At 56.2% G+C, this 19,698-nt stretch overlaps 2 protein-coding genes across 2 annotated transcripts in view; one reads left to right on the forward strand and one right to left on the reverse strand.

Annotated features, from left to right (window-relative positions):
* Positions 1-8,100: 8,100 nt before the first annotated feature.
* Positions 8,101-13,724, reverse strand: SHOX2 (SHOX homeobox 2). The gene is given in 5 exon segments (XM_064385060.1): positions 8,101-9,702; positions 9,705-9,820; positions 9,909-9,966; positions 12,211-12,419; positions 13,283-13,724. Coding segments are annotated over 5 exon segments (954 nt in total). The 5' UTR covers positions 13,539-13,724; the 3' UTR covers positions 8,101-9,387.
* A 739-nt stretch (positions 13,725-14,463) lies between these two features.
* RSRC1 (arginine and serine rich coiled-coil 1) overlaps positions 14,464-19,698 on the forward strand; it is a 98,671-nt gene continuing 93,436 nt past the window's right edge. Inside the window, exons 1-4 of the mRNA XM_064385097.1 lie at positions 14,464-14,506; positions 14,839-15,506; positions 15,895-15,938; positions 16,813-17,007. Coding sequence (XP_064241167.1) covers positions 14,464-14,506; positions 14,839-15,506; positions 15,895-15,938; positions 16,813-17,007 — 950 coding nt within the window. The remainder of the gene's footprint in view (positions 14,507-14,838; positions 15,507-15,894; positions 15,939-16,812; positions 17,008-19,698) is intronic.

Below are 19,698 nucleotides of genomic sequence, written 5' to 3' on the forward strand. Positions count from 1 at the left end.
ATTAATGGATGGCAGAATAATTGAATTTCCTGCTTGCACTCCGTGATTCTGGTCCTTCTGTGGGACACAAAAGTGCACGAGACAATGACATTCCAGGGGCCAGACTGGGGACATCCCTTCCCACCTTTAGCTGCTGCATTTCCAGGCTCTGGGAGGGCCAGCACTGGCAGCCTCTGTGGCACAGACTGCCCAGGCTCCCTTGGGTTGTTTCACCCAGGAAAAAAATTGGTGAGTGAACAAAGCATTCCATGAATCCATCGGGGTTTATAGAGTTCACAGAATTCCCAGAATCACTGGGTTGGAAGAGACTTTAAAGATCATAGAGTCCAGTCCAGCCCTAACACCTCAACTAAACCAGTGCCACATGCAGGCTTTGTTAAACACACCCAGGGATGGTGACCCCACCACCTCCCCGGGCAGCCATTCCAGAACTTCATCACTCTTTCTGTAAAAACTTTTTCCTGATATCCCACCTGTACTTCCCTTGACACAGCCTGAGATGCTTATTGCAACCAGAGCATCGTGCCCAGCTGGGAGGGCATTCAGGGACCTGGAAATGCTCCTGGTTTTGTCCATGGCTCCCACCAAACTTCTGTGCTCCTCCTCATCCCCACATTCCCTGTCACAGCTCCTCCCTGTCCCCATCCACAGCCCATCCTGGTTTTTCCCTGCCTGCAGGGATGGGTTCCTGCTGCTTTGGCCATTCTGTCACACAGGGAACCTCCCTTGTTCCCTCCCCCCCTGTGGCAGAGCTGGGATGTGGCTCCAGCACCCCAGGCTGGGCTGGAGCCATGCACAGCACCCACAGCACCCCACATTTCAGGGCTTTGCTGGAATCCACCCCTTTGGCTCTTTCCTCAGCCTTGCCATTCAAGGACCAACTGCAGTCTGCTCCCAAGAGGTGTTCTCAGGTTATTTATTTCCAAGGAACTCAGAATCCCAGAGCAGTTGGGGTAGGGAGAGACCTTAAAAATCCTCTCCTTCCACCCCTGCCCTGGCAGGGCCACCTCCACTGCCCCAGGAGCTCGAGCCCCGGGTCCAGCCTGGCCTGGGCACTGCCAGGGCTGCTCCAGGATTCTCCTCTGCAGGAGCTGCAGCTGCTTCTGGCAATTTTACACCTTTTTCACGTGAGACTGCTCAAAGACTGCCCACATTTCTGCCTTTCTGGGTGTCCCAGGGCAAGCATTGGGAATCTCAGAGTGGGAGAGCTGGGATGGACATTTGGCCTTAAATTATTCCCCAGGAGCTCAGCGATAAGAGCCACGCTCAGCCACCATCCAAGAGCCCTGGGCTGTAATTTTCTTAGATCTTTGAAGCTCAACAAGGCTGTGCCAATTGGAGAGCTGTACAGAAATCAGGAAAAATGCAATTTGTGGGCAATGCATTCCTTCTGTGCCCAGATCTGATTTTTTTGCTTTGTTTTGTTTTGTTTTCATTTACATTCTGCAGCTCCTTCTCTGGAAAGGCTGGCTGGAGGCCATCCTTCCATCCTCCTCCTCAGACCACAGGGCCAGGGGGTGCTGCCCACAGAGGGACCCAGTGCAGCCTCAAGAACAGCTTGCAGAATTCTTATGGTTTCCTTTAAACGTTTGCAATTTCAATTCCATATTGAAGTTGTGACTATGCCCATTTTATAGGTGATAAAATACAAAAGTCTGAGCATTTTTCAGGGCCAGGGCTTGGAGCACCATGGGACAGTGGAGGGTGTCCCTGTCCCTGGCAGGGAGGGGAATGGGATGAGCTTTAAGGTCCTTCCAACCCTTCTGTGATTCTCTGAATTTTAATTGCAAATGGCAGAACAAAAGTTCTTCTTTCTGCTCCAGTTTTTTCTCTTGGCTACTTGAGCCTCCAGCATTAATCCACATCTCTGCTCCAAGTTCCCTAACTTAGACAAGACCAAACTCCCTTTTCCTCCTTGACAAGAATCCTCTGCACCCCCGGAGATTTCCCCACGAGTGACCCACGATTGTACCAGCACACAGGAAATAGTTAAAAACAAACCCAAATCCTGCTCAGTGTTTGTTTTTATTTTCCTGAAAACTAAGCAGGACACTTAAAGAACTCATGCACAACTTGAAACAAAATTTAAATAAATTCTTACATTTGAGAGCCCTGGAGATAAATTACTCACAGGAGTGCTTCACCCAGAACTCAGCCTGGCCCGGGCCATATCTTGGCTAATAACAATTGAGTATATATGTTTCATTTCTAGAGAAGGCTTAATTCATCTTAATCCCTCTTCCTGCAGGCCCAGAGCAGAGCTGGCACCCTGTAAATCTGCCTCTCCATTGTTCCACAGACACAGCTCAGGGCAGATTTCTGCCAGAGCTCAGGGGGAAAATCCACAGGCACTTCCCCAGCCCAGGAAAAGAAGTTCTTGATTTCCAGCAAAACGAGTTCATTAGAAATTAATCCAAATTAATTACATCTGAATGTAAAATAATGCATGAATTGCAAATGTTCCTGTTTCCTTTAGCAGTGTTAATGTGGCCAAATTAGTTTTGAAATTCATACAAAATCCTTTACCTGGGTAGGAAAGTATTGTAAACAGCTTGTGTAATTAACTGATTACACATGTAAAAATTGTCATCTGCTTAACGTTGCAAAGCTCTTTGTCAGCTGCATGGAACAGGGACAAAACCCACCCCGGGTCTGTCACCTCTGGTGCTGCTGCAGGGGGTGGGGGACAGAGCTGCCACTGCTCCCACCAGCTCAGGAGCTGGCTGAAACCACCAGATCCACCAGGAAATGCTCTCCTGCAGTTCCAGCCCTGTGGGAATAACCCACATCCCACTGCAGGGATTGCACAAGGAGGAAAAGCAGCTAAAAACTGAGCAGGAGCCCTGTGGATGAGCTCACATCCCCGTGCAGAGGGAGGAGGGATGCTGCAGCCCTGGTGTCTTTGTAGATGAATGGCTCTTCCATAACTGGGATAATCTAAACCAGGTATGGGTAAGATGGGATATTGGGGAGGAATTCCTGGCTGGGAGGGTGGGCAGGCCCTGGCACAGGTGCCCAGAGCAGCTGTGGCTTTCCTGGATCCCTGGCAGTGCCCCAGGCCAGGCTGGGCATTTGGAGCAGCCTGGGGCAGTGGGAGGTGTCCCTGCCATGGCAGGGGTGGGGTGAACACTAAAATCCTTTCCAAACCAGTCTGGGATTCTGTGGTTTCAAGTCCATCAAACCCAGTTAATTCCTTGGCCCATTGTTTCCCTTTCCTTACAGGGTCAGGACTTCACCCCAGCAGAATTCCTGCTGCAGTCACCAGAGTCACTGGGAACATCCCTGGCTTTCCTGCCAGGGACAGCAGGAACATTTCCATGTGGTTCCCATTGTCCCGCATTTAACCTCTCGGAGATATTTTGGGGCAATTCTTTATTTACATTTTCTTTAACAAGGACTATGTTTACCTTCTTCCTAAAGATTACCACATGGCCAAACACTTCCAAATCCAAATATTTCCTAAAGGAGAATCTGCATAATAATTAAAGTGTGTACATAAAGCGGAGGAGTGGTGAAAAAGATGTTCTGAGTGTTCACAGGGATTTTGTAAGGGGATCCAGGCAGGATCTCAGTTTCCAGCAGATTGCCAGTCTGGGGAAGTGCAAGCCAAGTTTCCACTGCTTAAATATTTACTCAAAGGACAATGAGAGGGTGGGAAGTGTGTTGTTGTTAGTAATAACAGTTTGCACACTGCTGTCTGTGCCGGGGTGCCAAACCCCCTCCTGGATGCTCTGGCACACCAGGAGCATCAGCTCTGTATCCACCTGGGCCAGCCCTCAGCAGAATTCAGTCACTGACTTAAAATCATCTTCAGGAAAATCCTTGTGTCTTCTTCTGGTCGCTTCCAAAATTCAAATTTTTTAATAAGAGCATGTAGAGGCAGGGCAAGGGGGGATGCCTTCAAAGTGATGGAGGGCAGGGATGGATGGGATTTGGGCAGGAATTGTTCCCTGTGAGGGTGGGTAGGCCCTGGCACAGCTGTGGCTGCCCCTGGATCCCTGGCAGTGCCCAAGGCCAGGCTGGACACTGGGGCTGGAGCAGCCTGGGACAGTGGGAGGTGTCCCTGCCATGGCAGGGTGGCACTGGAAAGAGATGATTTTTAAGGTCCCTTCCAACCCAAACCATCCCACGATTCCACGACTGTGTAGCACACAGACAATCCTTATTTCCCAAAGCCTCTCCCCAGCCTGGGCAGCTCCAGCAGGGATAACTCCACCCGTGTGGAGCTGCATCCAGCTGGAGCTCTGTCCCCTGGAAGGAGCAGAGCACACTGGGTTTGGATTGCTGTGGAAGCAGGAGTGGTGGCAGTGGCTGCCTGACGTGGGAGTGACAAAATGTTTCCCTGGTACAGAGAGTGTGCAGCTTGTCAGCCTCTCCCCGGGGCTCTGCAGGGCTGGGGAGGGAGAGTGACTGGAGGTGTGAAACAGCTGATTTCACACAGAACAGGAGCTGAGGGGTCAGTGTGCCCCACAGCCACCGAGTCCTGAGCACAGCTCCCATTCCATGGTGACAGGAGAGCACCTCGTGCACACCCAGGACGCCAAAAGGCTCGAGTGACAGCCCTGCTGCAGGGCACACATTGAGCTGGGCATCCCAAACCCCACAGCTGGATGTGCACAGCTGCTGGCCAGGTCAGAGCTGTGGGGGCTGCCTGCCTGCTCCAGGGTGGGAGCTGCAAAGAGCTGCCAGAGGGAGGGGATGTGCTGGGGCTGCACACACCTGGCGTGCCCTGCAGGACCATGGGTGACCCCACAGAGCACCAGGGTGGTGTCACCCTCCACAAGGGGATCCCAGCCTGAAGGGAGCTGCAGCTGCACTCCTGGAAGCATTGCTCCAACTGTGCTCTGTTCCCTGAGTGAGCTGGAGGAAGGTGTCCATGGCACTGTGTTTTATCAGCCCCAGCTCTGTATCCTCGGAGCTTTCAGGCTGGCTGTAGCTGCTGAGAAAGCCAAAGTGCCCCTGGATCCTTTTGTGCATTTTTACCTCCCCGTTTTGGAGCCCTCTCCCAGAATCCTTCTCTGGGTGATTTTTCCCTGTGGAAAAGGAGCAGTGTGCCCGCCCTGCAAAGGCCATAAACCTTTTGTTATGGAGGAAAACATTCCCAAACCTCTCTCCCTGACCAGAGAAAAGCTTCCCTTCCCTCTCTAGGAAAAGCTGAGGCTGTGGTGAGCACAGAGCAGCCCTGCTGGAGGCGAGGCTGCCCGTGCAGCAGGAGCAGGCTGTGGGCACAGCCTGGGATGCACAGGGATGATTCGGCAGATTCCCGCAGCTCCTGCAGGCAGCAGCGCCCAAAACCAGCCTCACACGGGGAAGGGAGGGTTCCTGTGGCTCTGCCCTTGTCACAGCACAGGGCTGATGGGCACTGGTGGCTCGGCTGGTTCTCCCTCGGGAATTGGGGCAGGAAGAGCTGGAAAAGCAGCACAGACACATCCCAGCCCCCGGGGTCTGCCAGCAGAGCAGGGACACTCGGGGTGTCGAAAATTCTGAGCATTTCCTTCACTCACACCAACTTAATTGCCCAAAGAACACCTGGAGAGAAGGCTGAGCGCTGGTGTAAAGTGTGAGTAGTGACAGCTCCCGTGGCTGGGAACACTCACTGGATCCTCCAGGAAAACCAGGGCCAGTCGCTGCTTGAACGCAGGGAAGTGGAATTTGAAAATGAGCACAACTTTTCCAGGTCCCTGCAGAACTTTGCTGCCCACCAAAGGGATCCAGGTCTGCTTTTATTCCTCAAAGCCCCGCAGGAGGTGAGCTTCAAGGTGCCCTTCCACCTGCTGGCACCTCACAGCGAGGGAAGCCAGGCTCGGAAATAGCCAGGCACTGAGGATTCAAGGGCAAGCAAAACGGGAACAGCCACAAAATTGAACGAGTATCAATATTTACTGGGCAGGAAAGAGCACAGGCTGTCCTGCTAGCACAGCACATCATTTATCCCGCGGCTGCCCGGGGATCTGAGGGCTGGATCCCACACAGGCTCGGGGGCTTTTCCCAGGCTGCTCCCCCAGAGGCAGCTCTGAGAGCCTGGCCTGGAAGGCAGCTGGGCTGAGATACACCACGGACACGGCAGGTTTGTGCCCAGGGCTCAGCACGTTTGCACACACGCCGTCTCCTTCCCAAAATTGTGGTGTGGGGCTGAGATCCAGGCAGGACCTGTGGGGCTGGAGCTCCCTGCCGGAGCTCTGGCTGCAGAGAGACAACAAAAGGTGGGAGCTGCTCCTTGAGCCCCGCAGAACCCAAACTGGGCCCTGCTGGGAGCCCCACGGGCTCTGCCAGGGCAGGAGCAGGTGGCTGCTCCTTCCTGCAGCATTTCTGGATCCCCTCTCCAGCCCCCTGCTCAGGCCAGCACGCCTCCCTGTCACTCCCACACCAAAGTTTTATCTGCAGGAAGCACAGATTGTGAGAGCTGGCTGGTTCTGAAATATCCATAATTGAATTTGGGGGAATTACGGGGTTTTATAGAGGTTCAGACACTCTAAGAAGTAAAATAGAAACAGAAGAGTCCTGGCCAACTTCTGTTGGCCTGTAGACTTATTAGGGATTCCAGTCCAAGGAAACCAGGAATGTGAGTATTCCTGTCCAAAAACATCCCGTTAAGGCTATTTTATTTTAATCACAGCTGTGCTAAAAACCACACAGTTCTCTCACACCATCCAATCACCTTCCCTGATAGGATGAAAGCCCATTTTCCCTGACTTTTTATTACAACCATCTTGAAGACAGACATGCCAGGAGCTGGGGGAAGGTTTGAGATTCCCACTATGTTTGAGTTCCACCCCCAAAAACCTGCACAAGGCTGCTGGGCAGCTCCACCTCAACCTGTGGTGCTTTAAGCAGAGCAGGTAGGACCTGGCAGGTTTATTTGGAGGAGGCAGAGGGTGTCTGAGGCCGGGCTGAGCCTGCCGTGCCCCCATGCACATATTAATGAACTGCTCTATTCGGGATCAATCGACAGCACCGGTACTTTTATTGACTTTATAATTAGCAGCATCTTACTTTTGCTGGAATAAAGCCGTTTTACCTAATGTAAAATCTATCATTTCCAGCCCGTTATTAGCACGGGAATGGTTGGGGCCTCTTCGGGAGGGCTCGGGCTGTGCCTGTCCTTGTCCCGGTCCTTGTCCCTGCCCATCCCGCGGGGACACCTCTGGCTCTCCCATCGCTGCCCGCGGTGCCGCAGCCGGCCCGAGGGACCCTTCCCAACCTTTCGCGACCCTTCCCAACATTTCCCGACCCTTCCCCGGCGGGGACTCGGGGGCTGCGCATCCCCCGCCAGCCCCGTCCATCGCCGGCCCCGGAGCGGCTCCTCCCGCCGGGAATTCCCGGAGCTTCCCAGCGCCCCGGGGGGAGAATCCCGGCGTGGGGAGAGCGCCCGGCCCGGAGCCCCCGGGAGCGCTCGGTGGGAGCGGTGCGGGTGCGGGCTTTAGCCGGGCTCGGTGCGGGTTCTGCCCGGATGGGTGCGGATTCTATCCGAGCTCGGTTCGGGCTTTACCCGGGCTTGGTTCGGGCTCTACCCGAGCTCGGTTCGGACTCTCTTTACCCGGATGGGTGCGGATTCTATCCGAGCTCGGTTCGGGCTTTACCCGAGCTCGGTTCGGGCTCTGCCCGGGCTCAGGGGCTCCCGGTCCCCCCGATCCCGCCCTGGAAAAGATTCCGAGCCGTTCCGCTTTGCTCGCTTTTATTACCTGAGGGAACCTGACAGAACTCGCAAAGACACAATTGCTGTAAGAGCATCCGCCGGCCGGCTCGGCCGCCGCAGAACGCCCAACGCGAACGCCCCGGTGTGTGCAGCCGAAACTCGGGGGAAACTCACGGAAAGCGGAGGAAAAACAATATTTAAAAAAAGCTGCGCGGAGGCGAGCGGCGCTTCCTCGTCGTGCTGAGCGCTATCGGCGTGTCGCGACATCTGCGGGGCGGAAAGAAACGAGCGAGATCTACAGGAGGTGAGGAGACGGGACAGAAAGAACATCACCGCTGGCTGGCACCGACAGGGAGCTGGCACCGGCCCCCGGCACTCCGTAGGCAAAGTGTCTTAAATTCATTACTTGGCACTTATTGAAAATTCGTGACGTCGAAAATGGATTAAAAAAGGTGAAGCAAACCTGAGTGAAACAAAATATATTGTACTGACAACAAATGCAATGAGATAACAGCATCTTGCTTTCTTTTTTTTTTTCTCTTTTTTTCTTTTTTAAATAACTTAAAATACACTAGAAAAAATATGGTCAATATAAATAATTTTGTTTTCATGGAGAACAAATAGATACAAAGCCCGTCCATACCAAAGTTCGCGTAGAAGAGCTTTCCCTCTGTCTTGGCAATAAGCTTGAGGGTCAGATGGCAAAATCTGGGATAACAATCACTGACTGCAGGGTACCCCAGGTTAAATAGCTATACGTCTCTCAAATAATAATAATAATAACCAAAAAAATCACAAGGTTACGTGAATAGATACACCTTTATGAGATAAAATGTAAATGTTTGACAGTCAACTATCAATTCACAAGTTATAGCCAAAATAAACTTTGTTCGTGTGTATCAACATATTTTACATGTACCCAGTACCTCTTATTGGAATTTGCCGTGGTGTCAAGTGGTGGTTGGGAATTAAATATTCTCTTTTTTTTTTTCTTTTCCTTTTTTTCATTTATTTTTTGCCCTCAGGACAGGAGAGACCCGGCAAAGGGAGGCAAACTCCGCTCTCCTGGCGCTTTCCGCTCCCTTTTATTTCAGAGGTGGGACAGCAAACGACCAACAAAGATTTGAGAGTGGAAAAGGCAGCGCTTGATCTGCCTCTCTCTGCCTGCTTCCCTCCAAGATTAAAGGAGAAAGAACCCAGCCACGTTTGTTTGTTTGCTTTTGTGGTTGTCTCGGTTTTTTTTTTTTTCTACTAAAGATGAGGGTGAAGTGCAAGTGAATCAAAGGACTCCATCAATGAAATACAAATACATGCAACCCGGAATGCTGCTGGAGGAAGTATCCCGGACAGTCTTCCATTAGAAATTCGCAGAGAAATCATTGTCTTTTTTTTTTTTCCCTATTTTTTTCTGTTCGTCGTAGTCTTTCTTTCTTCTTTTTTTTTTCTTTTTTTTTTTTGTCGCTATTCCAGACGTGGTTGTTAAACTCAAGTACCTGATGCAACGTGAAAGGAGGCCCGCCTCTCTTATCAAATTTCTTGTATTAAAGTGAACTTCGCAGAAAAAGGTCAGTTTCAAAACCTGTGAACTTCCCAGCTGCGCGTCCTCTAATTCCTTAAATAAGTATATATCTCCGTTTCTCCTCTCCCTCATTTCTTTCCTTTTTCCTTTTTTTTAAACTTTTTTTCCCTATTTTTCCCCCTTTTTTTTTTTGAAAAAAAAAAAAAAATAAAATAAAGCAGCAGCAGCGCGGTCACAGCCCCAGGGCGGCGGCGTGCTTCTTGGCCTTCAGGCGGAGGTCGGCGATGCTGGAGTTCTTGCTGGTGGTCTTGGCGGCGGCGGCGGCGGCCACCACGGAGGCGGCGGAGGCGGACTCGGCCAGGGTGGCCAGCGGCAGCCCGAAGGGGGGCGCGGGGAACATCATGTAGGGGGCGTGGGCCAGGTGCGGGTGCAGGTGATGGTGAGCGTGGGCCACGGCGCTGTCCAGCTGCAGCTGCGCCTGCACCTGCGGAGCGGGGGGACAAGCGGAGGGGCGGCCCCGTGTCACCCGCGGGGGGCCCGGCGGCGCCACCCGGCCACCCTCCCGAGCGCACTTGCCTGCTGGAAGGGCATCCTCAGCGCGCCCACGTTCACGTAGGGGGCCACGCGGCAGGCCTCGAACTGCGTGGCGGCTCCGATGAGCACCCCTGCGCGGGGGAGCGCGGCGGCGGTCAGCAGCGCCCGCCGCCCGCCCGCGCCGCCGCGCCCGCCCGCGCCGCGCCCCCGGCCCGCTACCTTTGTGCAGCTGGTTCTCCTGCTTGCGGCACTTGGCCCGCCGGTTCTGGAACCACACCTGCGGGGGGAGGCCCGGCGGGGCGCGGCGTCACGGCGGCGATAGCGAGAAGAATGAGAATTGACATTAAAGATGCCCCCCCAAGCCCGCGGACAAAGAGAGGAGGGTGCGCTGCGCTCCCCCCGGCCGGGCTGCCCCCGCGCCCCGCTCCCACCGGCACAAGGGAAAGGGGCCAAACGCCCCGAAAACGGCCAAGCGCAGCCCCAGGGAAATGATCGCCCCAGCCCCGGGCTCCCCTCTCCGCACCAGACTCCCAAAGGCTGGAATCGCCCTCCATACCCTCTGCTAATGTGGTCATGGCCTGAGAAGATCGCGCTCATTAATACATAAATTAATTAGCTTTATCTCACAGAAAAACTCAACAACAACAGGGGTTTCTGACTTTTTATCTTCTTTTTTTCTCCTTTTTTTTTTTTTTTTTGCGGGGGCTGGAGGAGAATTACAGTCCTAAAAGCTTCGCTACAAAGAAGTTTCGAATTTCTCTGTTCACTGGAGTGTAGCACAGAAGCGGAATAATTATCTCATTATCATAATAATCTAATTTGCTTGCACCGAAGAGGCTGCCCCGTTGGACAAGAACGTACTTTTAATATTGGAAATGGAATCGTTAAAATAAATTCCCAGCCTGAAGTTCTGCTGGCTTTGGGAAAGGAGGGAGGGACAGGGGGAGAGCCGGTCTTAAAACATCCCCGTTTTAACCCAGGGCTCTGCAGCCACATCGGCCGAGGAATCCTTTCCCCGCGCCAGAAAAAAAGAGAAAAAAAATTTCAAATTTTTGAGGCCTTACTTTAAGAAACGAATATAAACGGGAATTCCTCCCGCCCTGTCATTTTCTCCAGGCAAGGAAAAGCTGCCCAAAGCCACGCTCGCCCTCAGCCTCCCGCGGAAACAAGCGCGCCTTCCGTCATTTACAAATTAGAGCAGATACGAGGCAAAATATTATTGAAAAGCGGTTTTTTTTCCGGGAGGATTTCGAGGGAATGGGTTTAATCTATGTAAATCTCCAAAAGTTATTATGCACCCTGCGATTTGGCATCATGGGAGCGCGGATTATGCGCCGCCGCCGCCTCCTTTGTCGAGCACCTCCCTGCTCCATTTTCCACAGCCAACAACTTTTTGCCTTGGTTTTGTTAGGGTTTGGTGAACAGAAATAAAAAATAAATTTCAAAACCACGAGCAAACACAATTAAAAACCAACCAACCAAAAACCAACGGAGCAGCCACGAAAAAAAAAAAGAAGCAACTAACAAAAAAAACAAAAAAAAAAAAAGAGGGAGAAGAGGGGGAAAATGAAGACTTTTATTTTTTTATTTCAATTTTTTTTTTTAGTGGCTCAGGCTCTGACAAAAGCTGCTCGTTTTGAGTTTTTCGGTCCCCCGTGCCGGCTCTGCCTCTGTCCTCACAACCCTACCCGATGCAGGGAAACCCCCGAGGACCGAGCGCATACTTGGGTGCAGATGGTGCCTGCGAGCACAAAGATCGAGGGGGAGTATCTGTTACAGCGATACTTTCCACCAGCTGCAGATGTTCGGGGCCTAAAACTTCTCCATGTGTTCCGGCAAATAATGACCATCATTTGCTCTTCTTTTATTTTCAGAACGGAAATCCACCGGAGCAGCTACATTTGTTCTCATTTGAGGGATGCCCTTCCTGCCTGCTCCTCAGCTCATCCCGACAGAACTCGCAGGAAGCAGCCCGGGGACCCGTTTGGAATAAACTTTGGGAGGGTGCAAAGCGCAGGGCAAACCCAGAGAAGCCGCGGCTTCCCGGGGGGACAGAAAGCTCAAAACATCTCGGGTTAATCCCGGACTTTCTGCATTTCATAAACCCGAACAAAGCACCTCGCTCAATTTTCGTGCCGTTTCAACATTTAAGAACTACGAGGCGAAACGGGCTGACAATACACCTATCATTGTTTGTGTCTAATTCAGTTCGCGGTCGCGACATCCATGACGGGAATCGTGTCCATGGATGAGCCGGGAGCGGCTGCCGAGGCAGGGATGGAACCACGGCGGAGCTGGGATAAACCGCGGGGACGGGGACACAAATCCCGGGCAGAACCAGGGGACGGGGACACAAATCCCGGGCAGGCAAAACCCTGCGAGGCCGCCGGCAGATTTGCCGGAGGGAGTCGGGAGCCGGGGAGCTGCGGAGCTGCCTCCTCTCCCTGACACAAGGATGGGGCTCGTCCCCATCACCTCCGCGGCTCTTCCCGAGCACACGCACCCACGCGGCCCCGGCTACCTGCACCCTGGCCTCGGAGAGCCCCAGCCGCTGGCTCAGCTCCTCCCGCATGAACGCGTCCGGGTAGTGCGTCTCGTCGAAAAGCCTTTCCAGCTCGTTCAGCTGCTCCAGGGTGAAATTCGTCCGGCTCCTCCTCTGCTTGATTTTCGTCTGCCCTTCGTCTTCCATGGCTTTCGCATCCTCCTTGCGCTCCTTCAGCTCTGGGGACACTGGGCACGACACAGCAGTCAGAGCGGCGGGGCCGGGGGCACCGGGGCTCGCCCGGCTCCCGCCGCTCCCGGCGGCCGGGGGGATGCGGCCGGGAGCCCCCCGGGGCCGGGGCGGCCGGGAGCGGGGCCTGTGCGCCCGGGCCGCGCTAGGCCGCCGGCCGCGGCCGTTCCGGGCTCCGCCGCCGCCTCCGGTAACCGCTGCCGGGGGAGCGGGGTCCGCACCGAGCCCTCCCCTGCGGCCCCCGGGGATGCGCAGCAACAGGTCCCCGCAGCCTCCGCCGGCCGCCGCGGCCCCTCCGCGCCCCGCGCCCCCCGGATCCGTTCCTGCTTGGTCAGTTCTCGCCCCCCGGGGCCGCCCGGCCCGGCCCGGCCCCGCCGCACCGATCCCTCACTGCGGGCATCCCACCGGGGATGCTCCGGGCGCTCCGAACAAAAGGGCGGCAGCGACCCGCGGGTCCCCGCGGCCACGGGCACGGGCCCGGCCGCTTCCCGCAGCCCCGAGAGCGGCGGGCGGCCCCGCGGTACCGCGCGGAACACCCGCGGCGGGTCGGAGCGTGGGCAGCGCGGCCGGCCCCACGCGAGTCCGCGGGGGAACGAAGGGGCCCGCGGGGCCGGGCTTTCGTTGGCGGCGCGGCTTCCCGCGGGATGCCGAGCGGGAACAAGATCGCGTTCTGAGCAAGTTAAATCCGGGCTTAAATATTTTAATCTAAAAACTTCGAGGCCGGCCGCCCATCTCCCGCGGCCGGGAGAGCCCGGGCAGCCGCCCATCACCGCCAGCCCCCGGGCCGCCCCGCGCCCGCCGACCCCGACGGGGGAAGGGGAAAGGGGACGGGAGAAGGGGGAGCCCGCGGTGCCGCCGTTACCGTCGCTGAGCTTGGGGGTGGCCGCCTCGGCCGCTCTCTCGGCGGCGGCGTCGGGCTCCCGCGGCGGGGAGCGCCCGGCCGGCCGCGCCGCGGGGCTGCCCGCGTCCTCCCGCGCCGGCTCCGCCGCCGCCCCGCCGGGCTCCCGCGGGCCGCGCAGGGGCCCGCTCTCCAGCACCTCGCGGTAGGTGATCAGCTCCTTCTTCTCCTTGGCTTTGGGATCAAACGACTTGGAGACAAACGCCGTCAGCTCCTCCATGGCTCAGGGGCGCGCTGCCCCGGCTCCCCGGGCGGGCATCCACGGGGCGGGGAGGCGGCGGCGCCCCGGGCCGTGCCGAGCCGAGCCGGGCCGGGCCGTGCCGCCCGACGTGCAGGGCTCCCGGGGTCTGATAGCGACGCCGCGATTGAAGTGGCACTATTTATACTTTGCAAAGCCGGCCCCTTGTTCCCGGCGAATTACCTCCCCTCGGAGCTCTGAATGGACCCCTTCCTTCCTCCCTTCCTTCCTCCCGTCCTCGCCGCTCGCCCGCCCGCCGCGGGGCACTGCGGCCACGGCACCGCCCGCCCGCCGCGCGCTGCGCCCTAATTAATTTAATTAGGCGCGGGACCGTGCGCGGGGTCCCGGGCGAGCGCGGCGCGGAGGGGCCGGGGCGCGGGGGAGGGGCCAGCGGGGCCGCGCAGGCTGCGCGCACCGCCCCGCGCACGGCACGGCACGGCACGGCCAGCCCCGCGCACTGCCCCGGCACGGCACGGCACGGCACAGCACGGCACGGCCAGCCCCGCGCACTGCCCCGGCACGGCACGGCCCCGGCACGGCACGGCACGGCACGGCCAGCCCCGCGCACTGCCCCGGCACGGCCAGCCCGGCACGGCCAGCCCGGCACGGCACGGCACGGCCGGCACGGCCAGCACGGCACGGCCCCGGCACGGCCCCGGCACGGCCAGCACGGCACGGCCAGCGCCAAAGTTGCCGGAAAACGCCGGGGACAAGGGGCAGCGAGGGACGCGGCGGCAGAGGAGAGCCGCTGTCGCTGGAATTGGTTTCCCTTTGTGTTTCCGCACCCCACGGCGGAGCGCTTTGGCCCAGGGAGCGCGCCGCTTTCCCACCTTCGCTAAATTCCAATAAATTATTCAGAATTGTTTAACTCTTGCTGCGTATCGATTTTTCATTGACCTGCGGGGCGATGGCCGCACGGAGCGGAGCGCTCGTTCAGCGGGGCGGGTTCGGTACCGGGGCTGGCCCGGGTTTATCCCGAGTTATTCCGGGGTTTGTTCACACTGACCCTGTCGCGACACGCAGCGCGTCCGGTGTCCCCGCGCCCGGGAGCCGCTCCCGCGGGGTGTTTTCGGTCCCCGGGGCACCGGGCACCGCGGCATTCGGTGTCCCGGCCCGGGTGAGCCCCCCCGGCCCCTCCGCCCCGACATTTCGTTTACCCCACGCCGTTCCCGTGGCGGGGAGCGCGCTCCCGGGAGCTAAACGAACCAAACTGGGCGCGAGAATCGAATTAAGGGAAGCGATTCCGTCGTTCTGGGGCGTCGCTGGTCCTCGCCCGGCGGAGGCTCCGCCCGGCCCGGTGGGTCCCGGCTCGGTCCGTGCCCACCCGCGGGCACGGCCGCGGTGCCCACGCCGCGCGTGGAGCGTGTCCCGCGCCCGCGGGGCGGCTCTCGGTGCCGCAACCCCCGGCTCTCCCTGAACCGTCCGGGACGGAACGAAAGCCGCCCCGCGCCGCTGTCCCCGCGGTCCCGTCACCGCGGCCGGGACTCGCCGTGCGCCCGTGGGTCGCCGCGGTTGTCGCCGTGCCGGGCACGGTGCGGACAGAGCTCCGTGCGCTCTGCACCCTCCGTGGGCAGCGGGACCCGACCCCGGGACCACCCACGCTCCCCTCCTGCGCGTCACCCGCGGCGTGTCGCGCCCGGGGGTCGCCGCGTCGGGCAGGGTGCGGACAGCGCTCGGTGGGCGCTGCACCCCGGAGGGCAGCGGGACCCCGGCGGGACCCCGGCCCGGCCCAACCCCGGCCCGGCCCAACCCCGGCCCGGCCCGGCCCCGGCCCGGCCCGGCCCGGCCCGGCCCGGCTCGGCTCGTCCCGCGTGGGCGCTCCCGGCGCGCCGCATCGATGGCTCGGCGCTCGCTGCGGCCGCCTGGCCGCGCTCGGCGGTGGATTGGCGCTGCCTGCCCGCCGCCCCAGAAGGCGCTGGGCTCGAACCGGGGCCGCGGCCGCTCCGCCAGGTGCGGGGGACACGGGGGGATACAGGGACACGGGGCGATACAGGGACACGGGGGACACACGGGGACACGGGATACAGCCGCGCCGCCCCCCAGGGCACGGCAGGGCCATCGGCGGCCGCTGCAGGGCCCGCTGTGCGCGGCGGCCGCCGGTGCGGGGGCACGGCCCCGGCGGAGCCCGCGCGGGGATCCGGCTGTGCCGGTAGCGCCGGGAAGGGCCCTGGGAAGGAGTCCCCGGAGCTGCTGGTGGCGGGGAGCGGCTGCGGGAGCCCGGGGCTGCCCTGGGGCCGGGCCGTGCCCAGACCGGGCCGCTCTCCCGGAGGGGCCGCTGCAGCCCGGCGGCGCTCGGGGCAGGCTCGCTGTCCTTAACGGTGAATTTCCCTCGCTGCAGGCGCTCCCCGGTGGATCTGGAGCTGCTGCCCCGGTGACCGAGGTGTGAGGATGGGCCGGAGTTTGGAGGGAGGAATTGAGCGAGTTGGACCCGTCTGTGCTGGGAGGAGGAGGAGCTGGGAAGGGAATGGAGCCCAGGAGAGGCTGAGGGAGCTGGGAAGGGAATGGAGCCCCGGGAGAGGCTGAGGAAGCTGGGAAGGGAATGGAGCCCAGGAGAGGCTGAGGGAGCCGGGAAGGGAATGGAGCCCCGGGAGGGGATGAGGGAGCTGGGGAGGGAATGGAGCCCAGGAGAGGCTGAGGGAGCTGGAAGGGAATGGAGCCCAGGAGAGGCTGAGGGAGCCGGGAAGGGAATGGAGCCCCGGGAGGGGATGAGGGAGCTGGGGAGGGAATGGAGCCCAGGAGAGGCTGAGGGAGCTGGAAGGGAATGGAGCCCAGGAGAGGCTGAGGGAGCCGGGAAGGGAATGGAGCCCAGGAGAGGCTGAGGGAGCTGGAAGGGAATGGAGCCCAGGAGAGGCTGAGGGAGCCGGGAAGGGAATGGAGCCCGGGAGGGGCTGAGGGAGCCGGGAAGGGAATGGAGCCCAGGAGAGGCTGAGGGAGCCGGGAAGGGAATGGAGCCCGGGAGGGGCTGAGGGAGCCGGGAAGGGAATGGAGCCCAGGAGAGGCTGAGGGAGCTGGGGAGGGAATGGAGCCCAGGAGGGGCTGAGGGAGCTGGAAGGGGCTCAGCCTGGAGCAAAGGAGGCTCAGGGGGGCCCTTGTGGCTCTGCACAGCTCCTGCCAGGAGGGGACAGCCGGGGGGTCGGGCTGTGCTCCCAGGAACAGGGACAGCAGCAGAGGGAACGGCGTATTTTGATTTTCTATAAATACAAAGCGAGGCAGGCAGCCGGCAGCCCTTGTGACAGCAGGGTGTTTGTGTCCGCAGGTCGGAGATGGGCCGGCGCTCCTCGGACACGGAGGAGGAGGGCAGGAGCAGGAGGAAGAAGAAGCACCGGCGGCGCTCCTCCTCCAGCAGCTCCTCGGACAGCCGCGCCTACAGCCGCAAAAAGTCGGGCAGGAAATCCAGGTCCAGGTCGCGCTCTCGGGACCTCCCGTCCTGGTCCCATTCCTATGAGAAAAGGTGCATTTCTGGGAGGTTTTGGAAGCTGAGCTCTTTGGTGTTACAGCAGGAAGGGTTTGGATCTCATGGGTTGGGATTTTGTGGCACAGATTGTTCTGAACCTTAAGTGATGTGGAACTGTTTTCAGACAAATAAAACCCCAAACCCACCACCATGACCAGAAATGCCCACACCACTTTCACCCCAGGAGAACAGAGCAGGGAATGTGCAGATCCAAAATGAAATTCTGCTTTAAAGCAGGGAAGCCCCAGGAGATAAAATAACTCTTCGTTTCTTCCCCAGCAGGGACACCTCCCCCTGTCCCAGGTGCTCCAGCCCCAGTGTCCAGCCTGGCCTTGGGCACTGCCAGGGATGCAGGGGCAGCCCCAGCTGCTCTGGCAATCCCAGCCCAGGCAGGAATTCCCAATTCCCAATCTCCCATCCATCCCTGCCCTCTGGCAGTGGAGCCATTCCCTGGGTCCTGTCCCTCCATCCTTGTCCCCAGCTCTCCTGGAGCCCCTCCAGCCCCTGGCAGGGCTCTGAGCTCTCCTGGAGCTGCTCCTCTCCAGGGGAACATTCCCACCTCTCCCAGCCTGGCTCCAGAGGGGCTCCAGCCCTGCAGCATTTCTGTGCTCCATCCTGGCTGGCTCACTCTGGCCTGTGCTGGTGAATTTACAGGGAGGAGGAGCTGGATAACTCCATGGTGTCCAGCTGCCCTGGGAATCCAGGAGGAAATGCTCTGCCAGGCCTTTCTGGAGTGGCTGCAGGGTGTGCTCAGGGGTCATTCCCAGCCCTTTCTCCTGCTGGATCTCCATGCTCCCCAGGGCCAGGGCAGGGTGCTGGCTGTGAGCCCAGCCCTGGGAGCCCAGAGGGGCTGCAGGGACCCCAGGGCATCCAGGAGTGATCCAGGGCTCTGCTTTTGGGATCCTGCCTTTGCCCCGGGGGCAGGGCATCTGCTCCTGGCAGTTCAGGCCCTGCTCCATGCTGGGTTTATCCCTGACCCCCAGGAATCAAAGCAGCAGCTTCTGGAACTCCTGTCCCTCATCCAGCAGGAACATCACCTTCCCTTTCCTGGTGAGCCCTGTTCTTCAGCATTAACCTCTGCATCCTGTCCAGCATTCCAGCTCCTGCTGCTCCTTTCCCTCATGCTGGATGATCACTGAGCACATCCTCAATTCCATCCTTCTTCATATTTTATACATACAGTCTGTATAATATAATGTAGTACAATGTATCATAACGTAATATAATATAAATTATAATAAAATTATAATAGATGTAATATAATATATAGTATATGATAATATATGTAATAGAATATATATAAAATATGCTAAACATACTGTTTTAAGATAATATAAGTATAATATATTGCATAATATATTTTATTATAACATAAATGCATAATATATAGAATAATATATAATACAAATTATCTAATATATATTATAATATAATATATAATAATATATACCATATGTTATATATACTGTTAATATAATACAATATAATATAAATATAATATAATATAATATTACACAATATATATTATTATAACATAAATGCATAATATATAGAATAATATATAATACAAATTATCTAATATATATTATAATATAATATATAATAATATATACCATATGTTATATATACTGTTAATATAATACAATATAATATAAATATAATATAATATAATATTACATAATATATTTTATTATAACATAAATGCATAATATATAGAATAATATATAATACAAATTATCTAAAATATATTATAATATAATATATATATTATAATATATACCATATGTTATATATACTGATAATATAATATAATATAATATAATATAATATAATATAATATAATATAATATAATATAATATAATATAATATAATATAATATAATATAATATAATATAATATAATATAATATAATATAATATAATATAATATAATATAATATAATATAATATTTTTTTATGAATCATGCAAAAAGGCCAAAAATAGGGAGGATTGTAATTGTTAATTAGTTAATAATTGGGGAGCTGGGGAAGAAGTATTAAGATTTGGATTTCATTTGGATTTTGGGTTTAATGTCTTTTCTTTCACCTTTCTCCTTGGTAGAAGAATTTATTCTTTGAACAGACAGAAGTGGGAGGGATTTGCAAAGGAAGAGACCCTTTTGATTTCTGATTTCTGATTGGACTCAGGAGGGAACTGCCCTTAAATGCACTCAAATGAAGTAAATTAACCCTGATTAACTTAGTACTACTAATAGTAGTTAGGGTCCCCACCCAAATTTCATTTTTTACCTGGCATGTGGATTTAGGAGGATCAGCTCTTTAGGGCTGCAGTGTCCCTGTGTGCGTGAGTTACTTTTATGGGGGAGCAGTGGGGTTTGAGGCTTCTGGGGCACCCTAAAAACCCCCCAAGTCTGTGTGTGTTTTCTCAGGAATCCTGGGGGTTTGTCCCTGTTTTTAGGGGTGTTTGGGGCAGGGCCAGCCTCACCCCTGGCTGTGTTTTCTCAGGAATCCCGGGGGTTTGTCCCTGTGTTTGGGTTTTGGCAGGGCCAGGCTCACCCCTGGCTGTGTTTTCTCAGGAATCCCGGGGGTTTGTCCCTGTGTTTGGGTTTTTGGCAGGGCCAGCCTCGCCCCTGGCTGTGTTTTCTGAGCAGTCCTTGGGTTTGTCCCTGTTTTTGGGTTCTGGCAGGG

Source organism: Passer domesticus, chromosome 11, assembly GCF_036417665.1.
Source record: "Passer domesticus isolate bPasDom1 chromosome 11, bPasDom1.hap1, whole genome shotgun sequence".
NCBI lineage: Eukaryota > Metazoa > Chordata > Aves > Passeriformes > Passeridae > Passer > Passer domesticus.